Source organism: Ischnura elegans, chromosome 3 (genome assembly GCF_921293095.1).
Source record: "Ischnura elegans chromosome 3, ioIscEleg1.1, whole genome shotgun sequence".
NCBI lineage: Eukaryota > Metazoa > Arthropoda > Insecta > Odonata > Coenagrionidae > Ischnura > Ischnura elegans.
Window position 1 is genome coordinate 57260098 of NC_060248.1, and position 21833 is coordinate 57281930.

General features: G+C 37.2%; 1 protein-coding gene across 3 annotated transcripts in view; it reads left to right on the forward strand.

The window, feature by feature from the left end:
• Positions 1-21833, forward strand: part of LOC124155831 (protein strawberry notch) — a 64546-nt gene that overhangs the window by 33483 nt on the left and 9230 nt on the right. For all 3 annotated transcript variants that reach the window (XR_006864236.1, XR_006864237.1, XM_046529961.1), the window contains exons 14-21: positions 5290-5487; positions 6584-7021; positions 8376-8540; positions 12263-12375; positions 12458-12629; positions 18440-18548; positions 20486-20601; positions 20747-20934. Coding sequence is in view for 1 of the 3 variants with exons in the window: in XM_046529961.1 (XP_046385917.1) it covers positions 5290-5487; positions 6584-7021; positions 8376-8540; positions 12263-12375; positions 12458-12629; positions 18440-18548; positions 20486-20601; positions 20747-20934 (1499 nt within the window). In the remaining 2 variants the exon portion in view is untranslated. The remainder of the gene's footprint in view (positions 1-5289; positions 5488-6583; positions 7022-8375; positions 8541-12262; positions 12376-12457; positions 12630-18439; positions 18549-20485; positions 20602-20746; positions 20935-21833) is intronic.

The window sequence follows — 21833 nt, forward strand, 5'->3', positions numbered from 1 at the left end:
TTTAGAATTCCCATAACATAATAGCTGTCCCTTCAGAAAATATTTTTTGTCGTTCAAGGAATTATTATTAATCTGATTGAAAATATCCTTTAGAACGAGATCAGTTTCTTGGTGTTTTCGAATGTCGACAAATGACAAAGGCAATTTATGTAACACACAAGAATAAGGAACAGCTGACTCCTTATGAGTGTTAGATTCCACATCTGATTGACTATTTGTAGATGAGGATGGCTCAATGCGAGAAAGACAATCTGCGACAGAATTAGATGATCCTCGAACATGATGCACAGTGAATTTATAAGAGGATAATTTAAGAACCATCCTGCCTAATTTGCCCAACTGCTTAGGATGAGAGAAAAGCCATGTCAAGGCACCATTATCAGTGTACAAGTGAAATGGTTTTACTTGTAAGTAAACACTGAATTTTTGAATTCCAAAATGAATTGCGTGACACTCCAATTCATAAGAAGAAAATTTACGTTCATGTTCCAAGAGTGCCTTACTAGCAAAAGCCACAGGGACAAAATCACCATTTACTTTGTGATTCAGAACGGCACCAACCGCCAAATTACTGGCATCGACAAATAAATGAAATTCCTCTTTAAATCGAGGGAAAGATAATACTGGTGGATTGGTGAGAGCTTTCTTCAACTGGCAGAAAGCCTCATTTTCAACGGCTGTCCATTGAAAAGGAACATTTTTACGTTTCAAGCGATTCAGTGGCATAGAAATTTCAGAATACCTTGGAATAAACTTGCAGTAAAACCCACAAAGTCCAATGAATCTGGCCACTTCCTTCACATTTCTGGGAACTGGGAATTGTTCAATTGGTCTCACTCTCTCAGGATCAACTTGCAAGGTTCCATTTGTGATGAGATGGCCCAGAAAAGTGAGTGATTCCACACCAAGCTTAACCTTGTCCTCGCACACCGTCAAACCGGCACTGCGTAGTTTGTTGAGGACAGCATTAACATGAGATACATGGTCTTCAGCAGACTTGGAATAGATACACAAGTCATCAATATATGGATAGACACATGAATATTTCAAATCGCCCAATACTTCATTAATGAGACGAGTGAATATTTGAGGAGAATTTACAAAACCAAATAGCAATCTATTATACTGATACACTCCGAACGGCGTCACAAAAGCAGTTAATTTCTTAGAATTCTCAGATAATGGTATTTGATGAAAGGCAGAATTGAGATCAAGAACAGTGAAATATTTAGCATCAGCAAGATATTGGAATGCATGTTCAACAGAAGGTGTTGGATAACCGTCTGATTTAACAACTTTGTTCAACTTACGGTAATCAACCACTAATCTTTCAGATCCATCCTTTTTAGGCACTAGAAAAGCTGGCGAACACCAGTTTGAATTGGAAACCTCAATCACTTTCTTATCAAGTAAAGATTGGATGTGCTTCTTCATTAAATTAGCCTTTGGAGGTGACAACGAATAAGGATGGGATCGAATCGGAGTTGAATCTAGCAGTTCAATTTCGTATGTCATAACAGATGTGACCCCCAATTCTTGAGAAATCACATCAGGAAATTTTGACAATAAGCCCTTCAACTTATCACACAACGTGATTTCAGTGGACGACAGAACATGTGATTCGGACGAGTTACTAACTGGCGCCGATTTAAACGCTTCGCAATTGTCCGTAAAAGAAAAAAGAGAATTCGGGGCAATTTCAAAACTGACGTTCGCCGGACGAATAATCATCTTTGAATTACAAATGAAATCCACACCCAGTAACACGGGAAACGGGATTTTAGCTAGATAAAACACGTGGTTCCAAGAAAACTTGCCTATTTGAACCTTGAGTGAGACAGAGGAATTAATATGAAAAGGCTGCCCCGACACAGTGATTAAATCGACGTCAACATTCTTACGAATAACCTTTCTCCGGCAACATTTCAGAGAAGCAAAGAAATCTTCATCACACAGTGAAACTGAACACCCAGTGTCAATTAGAGCCTGGCATGGCATAGAATGAAGATTAATAGATAATATTGGCAATCGAGTCGAACACTTGTCACGGACACTCATCAAACTCACGGCAGGCTGAGTAAATCGTCGTCTTTTGCGACACTCGTTCACTTTGTGGCCAGGTTTATGACAGTAAGAACAATTAATAGGAAAAGAAACTTCCCTAGGCGCACTGGAAGAGGCAACAGAAGACGGATTCCTAGAGATACGATGGAAAGTGTTGGAATATTCAGCACAGTCCATTAAATGTTTAGAAGCCTGCGTGATAACAGAGTCCAATTCTACAAATGTGTTAGGCTGATTTGAGAACATAATTGCAGATTTTGTTAAAGGATTTAACCCTTGAATAATGAGTCGCACAATAGAAGACTCTGAATACTGCAAACCCAGCACCTGAGTGGCATTACGCACAGAACACACGAAATCGTGGGGCGTTTCGCGAGGGAACTGAAATCTCTTAACTTTCGTAGTGATCAAGCGATCAAACTCTCTGTCACTAACAATTCTAGCCCAAACTTTTTCTGTGATTTGAGACCATGCGAGATTCAAGTTTAACATAGACAACCAAAAATGACGAGAGCTGGCAGGTAGTTTAGATACTACAAGGTACAATAACGTTGACAGAGGAACCAAAGACAAAGAAACGATTTCATTAACTTTTAACATGAAATTAAACCAATTCTCACTGTTTGACACTTCAAATGGCGGAAAATCACTGAGTAATTGTTTGACAATTACTAACCCTTCAGAAACTGGCAATGTCTGAGAAGCAGACATTTCGTGAGAGACGTGAACATCACTGCTTTCCTCGTGCGTTGGGCGAGGTGGAACCACTTCTAAAGAAGATTCCCGTTCATTATTAGAAACTTCACTTCCTACGGACACATTAGCCGTACCCCTGGCCTTACGATCCTCGCCCATGGTTAAATAAGTTTTTTCGTACGGGTTGTCAGTACCTCCAGGCATTTTGAAAAGTGAAGTGACGACAACGAGAAAAAGAGAGAGAAAGAGCGAGAAATAAAACTATCTCTCATTATTGGAAGAATCCAATAGGAAAAGAGGGGTGCGAGAATAACTAGCTGCTATCCAAATTATCAAGAACATTACGAGCATTACGAACATTAATGTCAAATGGCATAGGACCACGAGGAAAAGTCGGCAACACTAGTCACGTAATCCCACACGAACCAAAAAGCACTTAATGGAACATAAAATAACTCACTTTTAAGAGGAGAAACAACCAGAAACTGCAAAAAGTGGAGAAATAGTGGAGAATTGTCACCATTGTCCAGTACTCGGAGACCTCGACGAAAGGACAGGAAATCGAACCTCAACTCTGCTACCAATATGTAACGTTACGTCGTAAAATCTGGTTGATTTTTCACGTAAGTCCAGACAAGGGAAATACTCCAACCGTCGGTCACATGCTGGATCAGCGAAAGACTCCACAAACAAGAAAAACAGCTCACAAGAAAAAGGTAGCCAAAAACAATTTACGAGTTATTACCGTACGATATCTATTCAAAAGTAGAGTATTCAAAAAATCAGAAGTATTACAGAAAACAATGATAGTAAATTCATGATCCCAAAGGAAACATTACCAGCTAAATACCAGCAGAAAATTGCTCTAAAAATCTCATGCCTCACAAGACATGTGACTCCCAGCAGGTCACGATCAGAAAGAGGGCTCCCCATTTCAGGACAAGCAGTATTTTGAGGGGAGGGATTCTTCCAGGGAGTGGAGGGGTAGGCAGGCGAATTCAACTACGGCGCCACTCTGCATAGGACGGCCGCTCCACAAAATCAGCCTTCCCCTGGTTTTGAGACAACCGCACTGCACCCAGAATTTTCCCCTCAACTTCTGGGTTGGAGACATCAGAGGAATCAGAGGGATAGTTCATTGGAACACATGGAGGGGAAGGAGATACTGGGGTGAGGTGTTGGAGGGAGAGAGAGTTGTGATAGGACAATGGTAAAACTTCTCACTCCAAGTGCAATACTAAGGCCTTAGCACCGATTTCCCCTTGCTTGCCAAGGAGAAGTATTTCTCCGCAGTAGTCCTATATAAGTCTTGCATTGCAGGTAGGCTGGTTCGGGGCTGGTTCGGAGGCTGTTTCGGAGGCTGTTTCAGAGGCAGGGTTTCCAGAGGCAGGGTTTTCAGAGACAGGATTTTCCAGAGACAGGATTTTGCGAGACAGGATTTTGCGCGAAAAACCTTAGCGCGAAAAATCCTTAGCGGGAAAAGTTCTGCGGATAAGTTCGGAGGAAGTTCGAGGAATTTCTGGGGTGGGGTACCAGAAATTTTTTTGGGGGGGGGGGGGGGGGGGGGACACTAAAAAATGCCACAACGGAGTTGGCAGAATAAAAGCTCACTTTTAATTAGCGTCATGCATTGGAAATACTCTTTGATGTTTCTAGCGAAGTAAATATTCAAATGATGATATTTTCACGTTATTTTATTGAGATATGAGAGAATGAAAGTACGTTTCCGTGCATGAAAAATTGAGTTTATGTGCGTGTGAATGTATCTAAGAATATAGTAATTTACTGGTATTTTTTTGTGTGTTATTTGCTCGTAATCCTAGACACTCATCCTACGTGTATTAACTGTGACAGTGAAACCACCAGATTCATCGATCAACGTAATATATAAAAGGCAGAAGATATAATGATTATAGTTAGGTAGACGATGCATTCTTTGGGCCCTTAGATCGCAGTATAGCATAATGAATCAATTTAAGTATTCAGTTTAGTAATGTAGCGTTGAGATACCGTATTTTCCCGAATCAACGCGATCGGTCAACTCTGGGAATAATATTATGCATTTTGATTGGCAATGCTCGAAATGCAACTCTCAGACTATATTAATGTTTATCGATTTTGTATCTAATAACGTAAGAATACGCGGTAGAGTTCATGAATATCGCAGTGAATTGAATGAAACTTCACCGAAAATTTACAGTGCATTTCTCCGCTGAGAATTTCACCGTGCCGATCGCAATTACTCAAGCACTAACGCAAAGGTTCGACTTATGCAGAGTCTGCTGGAAGGCATCTCTTACGTAACTTGGGGGATGCCTGTATTCTTATTACTTAGTTCCCTTCTTTCCATTTAGTTAACTATGGCTGAATTTGAATTGTTTGCGTAGTCAGGAGAATGTGAGCAAAGAAATTGTATTTTTCTTGGCCATTGTTTTAGAATGGCATACTAGTGTGAGACCTTAATTTATTTTTGAATTTTTTATAAATTGACAATAAAATTACATATTCAATTATTTATTTGTATTACAGTTAGAAGAGCTGCCCAAAGAGCCAAAAGAATGAAATACTCCTCATCTGATGAGTCGGACTCAGAGAGAGAGAGAAATAGTTCGGGTTCAGAGTTTAAATTAACAGCATCGGATTCTGATGAGTCTGAAGAACATACTGATGACAGTCAAGCAAGTGATGACTTCAATCCATTTTATGACGACAGTGACTCCGATGCAGGTGAGTGGTTCTTTTTTTTTCTTATCATAAATCGTAAATTTTATCCATTTTTTTTTATCTTTTTAAGCCAGGAGGTGCTAAATCATATTTAATTTATTCACCAGCTGGTCGGCAACGTGAGGATTGCATGTAACCCAGTATAGCTAATTATTGAAAACTTACTCTTCTTAATGAGCACCTCTTTACTGAGTATACAATTTGCTGGTTCATTGAAACAAAATCCTGCCTGCCGCAATCTTTTCATAGACAGTTCTCTGACAATTCGTATCAGTGAGGTACTTCATGCAATCAGACCGGTGAAGTATATTTTAGAATCTAGTATGAATTAAAATTTTCATAATCGAGGTTGGAAATACAGTAGAAACTCACTTGTGAAACTTTCAGCAGAGAACCAAAAAAAGTTTCATCAGTGAGGAAGTTTCATACGTGAGGTTTTACGGCAAGGGAGCGTGATATGTCATGATATGATTCCATGTAATGTTATCCTCTGATATGTTACCAGGTTGGAATTACTCATTTGGAGGCAAGAAGATGAAGCCTAATAATCTTATTTACAAGCAACACCACAGATGATGTGTCACCTAAAGAGAAACATAAATTTGTCTTCTTGAATAATGTTTCCCATGGTTGAATGTCTTTGTCTAATTGTTAGCATTTCTGGCACTAAGCCGCAGGGCTATTACACTGGAGAAAGTTCGGAATGGTAATACTAAGTGTTTGCAGAGCAGCCAATTATCAAAAACAGTTGGTTCATTAACAGCCGTTTTCAGGCAATTCAGCTTATCGCCTCTACACCTACCAAGATTGGAGGAATTACATACCCAAGGAAAATTGTCCAAATTAACCCCATTAAATTTTTACCAATGCATCACAAAGGCTTTACAGCCTGCAGTAGGGCTTCTAGTCCTGGTAGTGGCAGAAACTTATCATAGATGACCCTATCCCTGCTTATGTGTTGTGTGAAGGGCTTTTCCAGTGCAACACTCAGTTGGGCAAATGGGATGTTAAGCTGTGGTCCCCTTGGCACCATTCATTATTGTCTGTATGTGGGAGGTCTTACTGTACTTACATTTAGAATGTTTGAAATATTTTCCAGATCCTTGGGTGGGGCGCAAGAAGAAAGGAGGAAAGAAGAAGGAGAGGAAATCGACGAAACGATTGTCGACGCAGGACAAAATTAGCACATTATTGGCTAAGAAGGGTAAAATGAGTAAAGGGAAGCGAAATGGTGATGGAGGAGGTGCGGGCATACCTGGACTGATGGGTGGAAATGATGCGAGCTCTGGTCCTCCGCCGAGAGATGCAATCGAGCGTGCATGTCGAATGAAGGAAGAGCTCCTTTCTAAAGTGGAGGACCTAGGTGACCGCTTGCCGCCCAACACGTTGGATCAGCTCATTGACGAACTGGGAGGACCAGAGAATGTGGCCGAAATGACAGGAAGAAAGGGTCGCGTGGTTCAGACTGAGGATGGGCAGATCCAATACGAATCTCGATCTGAAGTTGATGTTCCCCTGGAGACCCTCAATCTGACTGGTAAACTACCTCGTTATTTCATGGAAAATGTTTGTCCTCTCACTGTAACATCATGGCATTCATTTTTGCTATATGTCTTCCAACTTGCTGAAAGACTGGAAAATTTTGGTTTCAAGTATTCAGCAAAGGTAGTGGAGTAATTATCCACATTGGTGATGATTCTGAAATTCAACAATCCATTGCGTGTTGAACAAAGTTTTGGTGAATTAGGTCAACTTAATATGAGACCTAGGAAACAGGCTACTGTACCTGCACCAGATGACTAAGCTTGAACGTCACACTTTGTCACTGAATTAGTTAATGAGGAGATTTAGTCACGTTTGCCAACAATTAGCCACTTGAGATGCTTAAATTATGTTCAGCTTTTAAAGTGTGGGGTCCATATCCAGAGAGGTAATTGTTTCATTGCATGGCACTCATTAGTTGCAAATTTATGCATACAAATACTAAAATAATGACTGTTGTTTATCATATCTACGAGGTGATTATGCTGGACAGTAGTCACCCCTGCGTAAATGCATTGATTTACAAATCTCTGTTAACTGTAGAAGTAACTGTGTAATTATATTGAAACTAGGTTATCAACATGATGCTTGCCAACTACAGCAAAGTATAACTAGATCGATAAATTTGGGACAAATCCCCTTTCCTAGAATATTCAGGATAATTATATGTCTCCTCTTATCAGATGTGTAACCATTATGTAATCAAACTGAGTTCACATCAGTTTTAATGATATCCTCTGCTATTTTATAGTTTCATTTTATTATATATGTAATTGGTTACCAGCAAGTTATTGGAGACAAGTCACTTAATATGTTAGTTTAAGTAAATTTTATTTCCAAATTTTTTTTATTTATTTAGTGTGGCACCATGGTCACCGTTATGGCCTGGTTAAGTTATTAGTAAATGTGGGGATGCTGAATAAATGTGAAAATTCAACCTGTAACCACTCAACTTCTGTGAATGCGAACCTGTTCTGATTTGCTTCTTGCATTTGCACATGTTCCATTCCAATCCACCAAAATTATTCACACTCAACTCATACATTAATTTATCACATTTTCAAGCCTTAATGCTGATGATTTCAACTCAGATTCCCCAATGTAGTTATAAATGACATGGTAATGGAAGTATTAACGTATTTTGGCATGAAATACTATTTGAAATACAGAAGTCCCTGCTGTATTCATATTCTTGTTACATTATTTTGCTTCAGAATAGTTATGTGATCAAGTTTCTGTGTTAATTTCAATAATGTGTGTATTCTGTACACCTCATAATATGCCTTTATTGTGTGAATTATTCTTATGTGCATCTCATAAAATGCTCATACGAAGTCTGTGAATTCCAGAAAAACAAAGGTTTATGGATGGAGAGAAGGATGTTGCTATAATCTCTGAAGCTGCCAGTAGTGGTATATCATTGCAAAGTGACAGAAGAGCCAGAAATCAGCGTCGTCGTGTGCACATAACTCTCGAGCTTCCTTGGAGTGCTGATAGAGCAATTCAGCAGTTCGGTAAATATACCAACCATTTAGACTTTTTTCAATCTGGACGGAAAATTTTGATGGTGGCCTACATCTTATTTAATAGTTATATTATCTCTTATTTCATTCTGTATTTATTTATTATTCCGTATTTACGCCTGATCAGTCTTAAATGTGTCTTTCTTTATCCTGCTTTATTACCAAGATTGACTTCAGAGAATAGTTTGCAAAGAAATATGAGGGGCATATGAAAAGCAAGGTGTCCAAAGCCTGTGCGTTGCAGCATGTAATACTATGCTAAATCTATCCTCCCTGTTGTGTTTATTGGTTCTTCCCCCTTGCTGCCACATAAAGAGTTTCTCATTAGCGAGATATTTATTGGCGTAACACTCATTTGTGATGGGCGTCCGGATTGGTGCTCCCGCCAAGTTTGAACTAGGGTTTGTCATTAAGTTTTTGCACGCAACGAAGGTTGCTCCAATTGAAATTCACCTTACAGTCCAGATATAGTGAATGCTATTCAGTACATATTTAGATGCTTGGAAAGATCAAAGATTATGCATGCATAAGCACCCTGTGAATATCATCTCTTTCTGGACCCAAAGAAAGATTTGGGAGGGCGAAAATTTGCGAACGACGACAATGTTCAAGCTGTACATACGGGATGCTAGTTTGAGGAGGGAGTACAAAAGTTCATCTCACAGCTGCAGAAAGTCATTGAGGGCAAGGGCAACCACGTCGAAAGATAGCCGAATGTTCAAGGTTTCTAACCATGTAATGTGCATTGGCAAAAATTCTCATCAACTGCAAAAACAAATTTTGGAGACCTTACTTTTCATATGCCCCTTGTATTGCCATTTATTTCCTAGTCTTTGCATTTTTAATCCCACTTTAAATATAAATTCACACATTCAAGAACAAGAATTAGAAGAATTTTAAGCAATACACCTTTAGTTTTATGTTTTGTTTACGGAAGCCGCTTTCAGTTACTTGTACTGGCGAGTACATTTTTACTTCATTCTCTACGACATGCTAAACTTAGCATTTTCAATCATCATTGTATGTTCGACCTTAGTCATGTCAAATATCAGCAATTATTAATAAAATCTTTAAATTTGGTCATGTACATCTGTCAATTTGTGCTTATAATTCCATAATACGAGCTCTTCAATTGCTCTCAAACTTTTGATGAATGGTCATGCAGATGGTAGCACTGAACATCGGCATTAAGCTGAATCAGAAACATAATATCAGCGTTCAAGTGCATGTATGCATATGCTTCTATATGTTAATAAAGGGGAGGCGGGATGAATCCGTAACTATTTGGAAACCAAATTGTAAAATGCTCTAAAATAGAATAGAACCTCAAGAAAAAGGAATCTCATTTTAAAATATAGGTACAGTGAGTCCTCGTTTAACGTCACCTACCGTTCCTGAAAAATGAAATGACGTTAATCGAAGCATAATATCCCATAAAAACAATGTAAAAATTGAATATCGGTTCCTAGACCTCACAATTCTAATGCGAAAAAATTTTGGCGTAACATATCTGGGGCATTTTTTACGATGGGAATGCCAAACTATGGCATAAATACGAGTTCCTGTCTTCATCGACGACAATAGCAGCAGTGACGTAAATCCTTCTCCATTTTTGTATCTTCCCGCATTTGCTTTTCGGCTTCGCTATAGTGCGGTCCAATGAATGCTACCAGACGCTACAGACCGGGGATCCGGTGCTCCGGTCCATAGGCCCCACCCTCGCTACGAGAATTTCTTTTCGGGCCGGTCAGGAGCGAAATCAAAATGGCGGAAATGAGTGAGGGCGGGCAAACTGGGATTATGAAATCGAAGAGATTGCGAATTGAGGCGGGCGGGCGTCACCTGGGCATCATCATCGCTGAAACATCGTCGCAGTAACAGGAACCAAAATTATTGTGAACATTGTTCTCTTGGACATTGTCGTGGAAATGTCTCTGATGCTAAAATTTGCCAAAACCGTAATCGCAATTAACAATATACACACTGTTTTACACTTTGAATAAACTGACCGTATTACCGCCCACGAAACAAACAACCTGTAACGCCTGCCACTTCGCCTTTTTTCTCACGCGAAATTTAAAATACGTGACGCTATCGCGAAGCGAAGGGACGATAAAAGAATCACGGTCGTAAAATTTTCGTGACGTTATCGCGAAATGACGTTAAACGGGGTGACGTAGAACGAGGACTCACTGTATAGAGGAAAAATTGTGGATCACTGCATTTGGCATAGCATCTTTGTTGTTCCTTAGGTGATATTAGAGCGATATCCCTGGGTCTATATTCTCTTGAATGCTATTCAGTACATATTTAGATGCTTGGAAATTTTTGTTGATATCAAAACTAGTCTCTGTCTGTGATAAGTGGCTTGAGTCGAGTTTTTCATTGTTTACCCCCTTTTTGTGGCTGAGCTTGTGTAGTACGTATCTAGAGCTTACAATTTTTCATCAGAATAAGCATAATAGTAATTTTTTGTAACAATGAAGGGAAAATTTTATATTTATTCTTGGGTGCTTTAGAGTAAAGTCTGATGCTGAAGGTAGTGTAAGAATTTTAGAAGTTGAATCAAAGATTTTAGGACAAAAATCTTACCATTTTCCCAAGAAATTTGGATTGTCCATAAAAAACATTTTAATTTCACACTCCATTTTTGTGTGTGACGTTATGCACTAGAGATTGTTTGAGAATTTCATATACCAGAGCTAAAGATTTCCTGTGCAAAACCCAATCTTTTTCCCTGATGAAACTTCATTGCCCATCAGCATGGAATTTTTATGACTATACTACCATCAAGAATTGGGAATAAATGGAATTTTTATGCCACCAGTCTACTATTACAATTATACCCGCTCATCAAAACCTCTCTAAATTCTCTCCGATAGCATTGAATAACCATATAAAATACAATATGCCTCGTCTTACCTGTAATTGGTTGAAATTTTTTTCCCTGTAATGTAATCATTTACGTACTAAATTTGGATTCCCTCCACCATCTCACTCCAACAATTCTAGTGTAGCAAGTGTGTATTCTTAAAGGATATCATGTTTTGTTGCTCAGCATTGTATTGAATGATCCAAGTTTTCAAACCGCTAATTGCTTTAGCATGCAAGGATTGGGAAATTCTAATGTCATATTCATCGTAAACATAAAATATCTATCGTCTCCCGGTAATGTTTTACTGGAACATGTATAGCAAGTTATTTGCATGAACTTAACCATTACTTTTTTAGACACTGCATTTCATTACTCTATTTGGTGGTTACTGATTATGATTGGAATGTTGAATTAATTACGGATTATGTAGAGATTTTTCACAAAGTGTTTTAAATTTGTGTTTAGTATGGAATTCATTTTCGTAATTAAAAACACAGTAGTCATTACAAATAATTTATTTAGCACCATACTTGCCCTGTTGTTTGGCAAAAACAGTAGGGCCCTGACTATGTCAGAATAAAGGTGTTCCAATGTACCACTCATTAAATGGTTGTTTTGTAAGTGTATTAGAATGAAGATGATACAATATATGATTTTATTATGCTAATATTTTTTCTCTCGTTAAATGAAAGAACTTCCCATTCTTAATATCAATTTATGAATTTATGTATTTTTGAGTGCATTCATATCATGCATAAATTTTTGGATGCATGTTTGGATAAGCAGTTAATTGTTAGTTGTAATAACTATTAATAATGGTCAATTTTTTAAATCTCAGGACGAACTCACAGGAGTAACCAAGTAAATGCTCCGGAATATATCTTTTTAATATCTGACTTAGCTGGTGAGAGGAGGTTTGCTTCAATCGTTGCCAAGAGACTGGAAAGCTTGGTGTGTATTTCTCATTAATTGTCTCATTATTGATTTATCAATTTATGCTTCCTTCTAACAATTGCTTCAATCTCCTGAGTAGGGTGCCCTTACACATGGAGATAGACGTGCAACTGAAACAAGAGACTTATCTCGCTTCAATATCGATAACAAGTATGGAAGAGCTGCTCTGGAAGCTACAATGAAGACAATAATGGGTTATGAACCTCCTTTAGTTCCTCCACCATCTGACTACAAAGGAGATTTTTTCAAAGGTGAGTTGAATCTCTTCTATTATATAAATGAAAAAAAAAATTTCATTGATGTGTTGGTTAAGTTGTATGCCCCCTTGAACATTTGTTCGCTTATCATCTTGTGAAGATAAAAGGTACGAAGGAGTTAATCTGAAGTAGGGGTCGACGGGGCCCCGATATTTTCGGGTCGGGTCAATTCATCGTCCTGACCCGACCTTCGGGTCGGGCCGTTTCAAATCTCGGGTCAAAATCGGGTCGGGTCGAAAATCGCGAGAATTTTATCCATCGCGAAAAATATTTCACTTTTCTTTTTTATAACTTCTATTGTCCCCAGCAACATTTTAAATTGATTATGGCCATCATTTGTGACAGCGCTCTCAAAATATAACATATTTCATACATTTTATGGCATAAAAAGTCGTAAAATACAAGCCAGCGAATATTTCCTATGTAAATGGCGATCTTTAGAAAACCTAAGTAACGTAAAAGTTAGACATTATTTTTTATTAGAATGCAATAATCAGAACTAGCTGACATTAGAAGGCTAGCATCAATTAAGGGCGCTAAAGCCAGAAAGTAGTTTCTAATATCTACGCAGTAGCGAGGAGTGGCGACAGACAGTCGTGACGACTGCCGGCCCAATTACGTTTCAGTCTGACTCCGTCACTGAACTATGAAATAGTAGGGACTATAAAGAAATATTCACGGGTGATTGGTATTGACTTCCATATTTTCAGCTGAACATTATATATGCGTTATTGGGTTGAAATATTATTTCTTTCCGATCGATAATAACTAGAGATGTGCGAATAGTATCCGCGAATACTTGAATACCTCGAATTCTAGAAAGTATTCGATATTCGAGGTTTCGAATAGTTATGCGAAAAGTACCGCCTCGAATACCTCGAATACTTTGAATTTCGCGTCATACACTGTCGCACACACGTCGTTGGTAGTTGACTCGGAAAAATGTAGAAAACTGTAGTCATTTAGTGCTCGCAGCGCCGTTTTACTCAAGTTGACGAATTACATCAAATTCGTGGATTTTAGCGGTGAAAAGAGTTCGTCGAGGGGAACCGAAAATGGTCGGGTGAAAAAATCCGAAAATCCCCGATTCCCCCCACCAGGAGAACCTCACAATCAGTGCCGTGGGATAGCAACAGATAGCAACCTTAGGGCATTTCCCACGATCCGCTATCCCCCTCCATTTAGCACTCGCCTCACCCACTCTGACGCTTTCCTCTTCTCCGAAATCAAACAAAAGGTCCCAGCTCGCGCAGGGATCGCATTACGAAGACCCCTGCTTCGAAAAAAATATCGAGTTACGAGAACAACAAAAAAAGTGTTTCACGCCCTCCCCCCTTTTCTCACCCACTGACCTTTTTCTGGCTACCTGCTTCAAAGTTCCCCATTTCTGGAAGTCAACTGCTGTGTGAGTACCGTGGGATACTTACATTAGCGCATTTCCCAAGATCCGGTATCCCTCTCCATTCAGCACTAGCTCCCCCATGAGGCTTTCCTCTTCTTCGAAATAAAAAAAAGGTTACAGCTCGCGCAGGGATCATATTATGAAGACCTTAGCTTCGAAAAAATACCAAGTTACACGAGAACAATAGAAACGTGTTTCGGGCCCTCCCTTTTCTCCCCCACTGACCTTTTTTTTCCCTACCAGCTTCGAAGTTCCCCATTTCTGTGGAGGTCAACCGCTGCATGAGTCATCTCTTAGCACAAAAGGTGTCTAAGAATGACTTTCGTCAATTGATGTTACACCTTTATTGAATTGAAATATTAGTAATGTGCGCGTAATTTCAAAAAGATTAAGACCAAACACGATGTATTTCTGAGTTTATTTAAGCATTTAACGCAAAGAAATAAATGTCAAATACGACGGAGACTTAGCATTCTGGCGAAACTCGATATGATCAGCAGAGCTTCTCGGAAGTTGATGCGGTATTTTTTTCCGAAAACATATATCAAGTTACAATTTATGAGTGGTGCTATAAATCTTTATTGTTACAGTGTCAGACAAAGGGATATTTTCTCAGAATATTTGGTTTCTCCCGGATAGCAATTCCAATTCATCTTCTTATCTCGTGAGAACTCCCAAAGATGGACTGAAAATAATTGAAGAAAATCCGGTGGAAAAGAGCTTGTATTTTGCAAAATGCCTCAGATTGTCAGCTAGCACTTGGCAGCAGGAGTGGGGGTAAAGCGATGTTAGTTGAATTAATTATATGCCAAATTGTTTCCATAAAATTAAAATATTCATTAATCAGCTAAATTCCTGTTCGAATCATTTAAAGGAAATCAAAATTACTCCCCAAAATCTTGTGTTGCCTGCTGCATAGGCAACCGAGTCAAACATTCCAGCATTCATCATTTAGTGTTCAAGGTATTCGAAATTCGAGGTATTCGAGTATTCGAGCAATGATTTAATATTCGAATTCGATATTCGAATTCGAGAAATCTGCTATTCGACCCATCTCTAATAATAACTTGACAAATGGGATACGGCATATATTCCATTTCTTATCCATTTTAGCACCTGCGGTAACGAATAAAACTTCTCGGCTAGGCACCAGGTTAGGCTGAAAAGTTTTTAAAGCCTAACCTCATTAATTCATTCATATTTGAAGCAGTTGTTCTTTAGGGATACAGCAAACGCGTATAAATTTTCATTCGTTTGTACGCTTATAATTTGTGTTTGATTATAGAAATTATTAGAAATGTTTAACATTGATTTAAAAGGATTGTTTTTGGCTGGAGTGGAATCAATATTAACAGCTTTATTTTTAAGTTCATTAAAATTATATATGTGAGGATAAGTTTATAAAAATAGCCATGCTTTCCATTTTTGCCTATTTTAAGCGGCTATCTGCGAAGTCTAGAATACGGAACGAGTATTTTCCTTCCATCTACCCGTTCATATAACAACTCTTGATGTTACCCCTGCCCAAACGCGTTCCACTCCCCTTGTTTACAAAACTCCAGAAGGGTTCGGTGTATTTAATTTTCCATACGGAAAGCATAAAAAACGAAACCAAATTACTGTCGACATGTCGACTGTCGACTGGATTATTTAACCCATTACTTCAATCAGCCAATCATGATCACTGCTAAAATTACTTAAATAAACCCACGTTTATCAATCTTCCAGTTTTTAATTGTCTCGGCCGGTTTTAACGTCATAGTCCAGTCGTTTTAACAGGTCTGGAAAGAAACCTGATGTGCTGCAGTTGTAAATGAAAGGATTTCTTCGAATTAATGGAGAGAACGCTCTGTGGGGTTCTTGGTGCATTTGGAGTGCCCTGGGTGAACAAACTGGAAGAGAAAGGAGAGAGCAAGGAATATTTGCAAGGTTACGGTGCGCGGAAGAGAGCGGAAATGGGTGGAGTAGTGTGTGTGGCAGTTAAGATTGGCCTTTACAGAGATTTATGGCCATAAAACCAATCGGAACCATGCGGTGTACATTGGGGTACAGACTTTTTTTTAGCAAATAGGAACCATATTCCTGAATATCCGACTTTCTTTGCCCTTTCTTTCAGTTTACTCTCCCAACGAATCCCAAGTGCACCCTGAACCCTTCTAGAACGTTCTCCTTCCCATGTCCCCGCACCCTCAAGAGAATTGTATAGTTAAGACCTTGCTTTACAATTTTTATTGCCAGACGTCCTTAGAATGACGTGAGTGTTGCGTCGAAACGGGTTGAGGTTAAGTATATACAGTAAATAAAATAATTAAAATGTGCATTTACAGAACGGTTGTATGAAAATATTTCATGTTGAAATATATGTTAGCAACAATGACGCAATATCTATGCTATTACATGAAATTAGTTTTCACTGACCTCAGTACATGCATTCATTTTTATTTGAATCATGCTGAAAAATCCAACGGCAAGCGAAAAATCACGTAATGAATATGAAATATTAGTACTAGCAACAACACAAATATTAAGCTCCTTCCATTCTAAGTAAGTTTAGATATGTTTCTTAGTGACCATTAGTGTTCTTACACCAAAATTTAAAAAAGTTTGGATGTATGATAAACTTTTAGAAGACAGGAATGCTGTTGTTTTTGAAGTGTTAAAACTCAAATTTTTATTTCCAGATTATATTTACACGAAGGACTACTTCATTTGTTCATGTTACTTTCATCCTTTGTATTATTAGTGTAAAAAAATAGGTTTAATATTTTTCTCTTCTGGCAAAAAACTAATAATTTATAGATTGTGTAATTAATAGTAAATAACTAGACATAATTAAGTCATTATAATAAGTCATTATTATAAGGCAAATATTAATGGATAGTGATAATTGTTATTAGCTTTCATCAGTTATCATTCTATTTTTTTAAGACTGAGTTTTTGGTTTCTTTAACCTTTTGTAATTAAAGAGTAACACATTTATGGAAACAAAATATTTCTTGTGTATATTTGTCATTGATTTTAAACATTTGTAATATGGGCCATTGAGTTTAATAATAGCCTATCTGAAATTGAGTGCACTGGAAGAATTGACTTTGGGATATCTTTACAGGAAATACAGGAAGATGTTTGTTTTACCTTGACCTCATTATCCAACTTAGTATTGTATTTATTTGTGTTATTTTTGTAGTAGTCTGTTTCAGATATGCATTTGCATTTCTGTTTTGAGTGGATACACTTAAACTAATCTACCATTTAGGTATAGATTGTTTATTTTTATTTCATTTTATTGGCCTTCATAAACATATTTTTTGACATTTCTGCTTCAAGAAAAAAATTATGATCAAATTATTGGATACGACCCGACCCGACCCAAACCTTAAAATTTTGACCCGTCCACCCCTAATCTGAAGCACTATAAGTTACGCATATTTTGAACAATTTTGAGATGTAATTGCTGCCCTGCCTTGTGCAAAATGAAATCTTTTCACTGTCACTGTTTTACTTAATTTGTCTATCTCTCATGGCAGGTATAAGCAGCTGTAATTATACATTTTTCTGTTGTGAACCAAAGGATTTATCGCCTAATGGTTCCCTCAATCTGTTTTTATTGGATTGATAAAAAATTTCGTCAGAATTGAACACAAATATCTTTAAAATTAATTGTTTTTTATTACCACATATCGTATATATGCTGTCTTCTTTTTTATTTGAAATGTTGATTTTGAAAAGTGTTCAATGTCTGGAATTTCTTTTACATAAATTAAATAGTTTAGAGGATGATAGTGCAAAAAAGTAACCTTGCCACATAGTTGTGTAATTGTGCTGCATTGGTTGCTGTTGTTAGGGAGTCATCATTATTTTTTTTAATACATCTCAGAAAAAGGCATCAAATGAATTTTGTGCAGATTCATTGTTGAAGTGAAACTTTTTATAATGAAAATCAACACCTTCCGAAGAACCCCAACATAACGTCCACCAAAACTCCCTCTCATCGCAATTGCAACATTAACTGTTTAACTTTGTCTTTATCTTGGATAATGGGTGGTATTGTTAATGAATTTAAGTCCATCAGAATTTAAAGTTTCTTGCAAAGGAATTTATCAGATCTCAAAGCTGCAAAAATTTTTGGTAATCCTGTCGCATCACTGCTAAAGATAATCTATATAGTACTGCAAAGTCATATATTTTCTGGCTGTGGGGTGGGTTTTACTCTAATAGAAAAGTGCATTGGAAATTCAGCTTATTTTAATTTAAACGTAAACTAGATATGTAGCACCACAAGATTTACTTTTGGCATGGCTATTTAGAATCTTATTCGATGCAGTTTGCGGCAGCTTTTAATTGGTATAATGTGAATCAGCCCTCAGAAATGAAGTTAATGAGACAAACATTAATTCCTTAGATGTTGCTGGAGCGTTGGTTGGTGTCGGTATTATTTGCAATACAGAAAGTATGCCAGGTGTTTTAATGCTTGACAAGGATTACAACAACATGAGCAAGTTCTTAAATAGGTAAGATTTTATGAATTGTGCATGTTTTTCTGTTAAGTCTCTCATATTTGGAAGTAATATTTAATTCAACCATAAGTAAGAAGTCTCTTTATTACTCTAGTCTAAATTAGTTTCCATACTCTACTTATGAAATGTTATTTCTCCTCATGCAAAAAAAACTGCTTGTATTTATGTATATCTGTGATAGCCAATAAAAATGTTTTGTGATTTAAACAACAACATTCATACGTGGAGTGATGAGTTGGCACTAGACCTTAATCTGTGTGAATGTGCGGCAGTAGATTTCTTGCCTAAGACGTTCAATTATTGCCATGTACATGTTGTGGATAGTATTAACATGAAGGCAACCGATGAAGTGAAATATCTGGGAGTTGCAATAGCTTCATACCTATCTTTGGGAACATATATTAGAAATATTTGTGGCAGAGCCCTGAAGAAGCTAGGATTCGTCAAGCATGTTGTGGAAAAATTTACAGATGAATAAATAAAAGAAATGTGCTATTTTGCTTTCGTCCAGCCACACCTTGAATATGCAGCAAGTATATGGGATCTGGTGCAGTGAGTGTTAATCCATGAACTTAGTTAAATGCAATGGAAAGCATTGCACAGATGTTAATTGAATTAGGCTGGGACCCTCTAGAGAATCTGAGGCTATGCAAAAGGCTAAGATTGTGCAGATACCCAAGGATCCAGGTGTAGACACAGTGCTTCTCTGGACCGCTGTACCTGTCAATGGTACACAATGGCAGGGAGGCAGAAAGCAAAGATCTTATGATGAAGTCTAATCTCACAGCATGCGAGAAAAATGTAGAATTGTTAACTTGTATCACTGCTCTTGAGATGACAGTATCATCAACACCTCATTTCACAGAATTCTGCCAACTCCTTAACCTATGAAACCATTTTCACCGCATTTTCCTAATTAAAAAATACATCCGAGCACAGTTATGTAAAGATTTGGTATGATAAAAGCAATAAATACTATGGTAATCTGCGAGATGTGTACCTATGTAGGAGGTGCTGTTATTGTCCTTTAGGTGCTTTCCTCATGGTCTTTTTGCCAAAGTTTGATCCGTTTTTCGTACAGAATTAATATGATCTCCACCACTGTGTCACTCTGATGTTAAGAAGACATAAATCATTGAAAAATGTTAAATGAGTGGGTGTAACAACAAAATTCTATAAACTTTGAATGATGGATGATTGTATTTTCTATGAAATTTATGTAAAAATTAATTAGTATTTTTCTCGGGGTCAGGTAAGCATTTTGTACGAGAAAGTGCCGAAATACAAATTTTTGCGAAATGATAAATTTCACCAATCCCAGTCAATTTTGCTCCATTGTCATGCTATAGTGGTTCACAAAATTTTGGTTCATTTATGCATTGTATATTAGGGAGATATCTTGTCATTCAATAATATCTAGCCTTAGAATAATGGCAAAGGTTAAGCATTTGAATTGAATATTTTTAATTAAGTTGAATTTAATTCAATGAAAGCATTTAAATTGGGTATTCTAGCTAATTGGTGCCTTAATCCACTTGAGTAGTTACACATCAAAGTTGGGGAAAATTAGTTGACAAAAATCAACTTTTATGCTCGGTTAATAGGTGATTAAAATAATAAGCCTGTTTGATATGCAAACTCCTCATCACTTGGTTCACAAGACATAGGGGAACTTAAAAAGCCTTCTTTCTTTCTTCATTTCTCTGCCCCATCTATATAGCACTATCTGGATATTCACTGTGAATTTACTTTAATCTTGTACATTTATTTTATCTCTATTTATGAAATATTTTACAATAGCTCTTTAAGGTGAAAGTCTTTGTAGAGAATAAAATATCTCATTTGCATTCCTTGTACCTGAAAATATACTCTTTTCAAATCTGCCATTCTAAAGCACAGTTGATGACAAGGTTTTTACTTTTTTCTCCTAGGATCCTGGGGATGCCAGTGGATTTACAGAATAGGCTTTTTAAGTATTTTACTGATACCTTAAATGCTATTGTCACCCAAGCAAAGAAGACTGGACGCTATGATATGGGAATATTGGGTAAATTATTATTCATTTTTCTCATTATGCCTTCCATTGCCACCTTACTTGTCACTCATTCTCTTGCAATTAAAATATTTCTTTACATCAATATGCAACATTATGATTATTTCTTTGTGGAAACCCATTTTACCGAACATTTCAGACTTGGGAACTGCTGGGGAGAATGTTCGAAGGGTCAAGTTGTATACTTTCCTGAGAAAGCATTCAACTGGCAGTGCTGTGACAGAACTACACATAGTCCAGGTGGAGAGAGGAATGTCATGGCAGGAAGCAGTTGAAAGATCATCTCAGCTTACAAGTGAAGAAGAGGGATTCTATCTTTCACACCAGGTTAGTGAGTTCTCATTTTGAATTAATGTGGTAGTAGTGTGTGGACTGACTGATGTAAATTTAAATAATGTTACACCAAGTGGCAGACTATGTCGCAAATATACACAATTGTCAGCAAGACAATACTAATTGATTGAAGGAATAAGTGTCTATTGTAAAAACTTAATGGAATTATATTTTTATCAGCCTTCAGGTGTGTCACTCCCACTGGACCAAGCATATTGTTTCTATTTGTCAAGACTAATCTCTCGTTTAAAACTTATGCTATCATCTTGATATTGTCATGGTATTTAATCTCTTAGACCTGTAGCAACATTTACCTGTATTTCAAGCAGAGAGATTTCACATCTGAAAATACTGAGATTAAATTTGAGCTGCAGGCAAATGTTGACAAGGATCTACTCTATAAACACATGAAAATTTCAAGATTATAGGTTAATTTTTAAGCAAGTGATAGGCTATGAAGAAAAACTGGTTGAGCCGGCGTAATGTTTCCTCTTAATAAGAAAATTGTAGTCTCTTAAACTTAAAAAGTGAAAGTTTTACAAGGATTTCAAAATTATGTTTCGTTTCAAAAAACAAGCACTGATCATCTTATTCATCCACAAACATAAATTTTATTCATTCAAGTAAATGATTGGGCCTAATTTACAGCCTTGCGTGTATATATTAGCAAATGAATTGAAATATTCCTGGATAATTTGACAGGAATGGGGTATTTTTTCAAATTTTGTATGAAAATTTTCAGTTCTTTTTTGAACTTAATGTGATCCGGTAACTGTTATCGTTGTGAATTTCTTTGCTAGCCTCTCACCCTTCTCTCTCCGTAAAATATTTTAATTTCCTCAATAGATGTATTATCAAACAAGCTTTAATATGTTGTACTTTATTTTTAAATC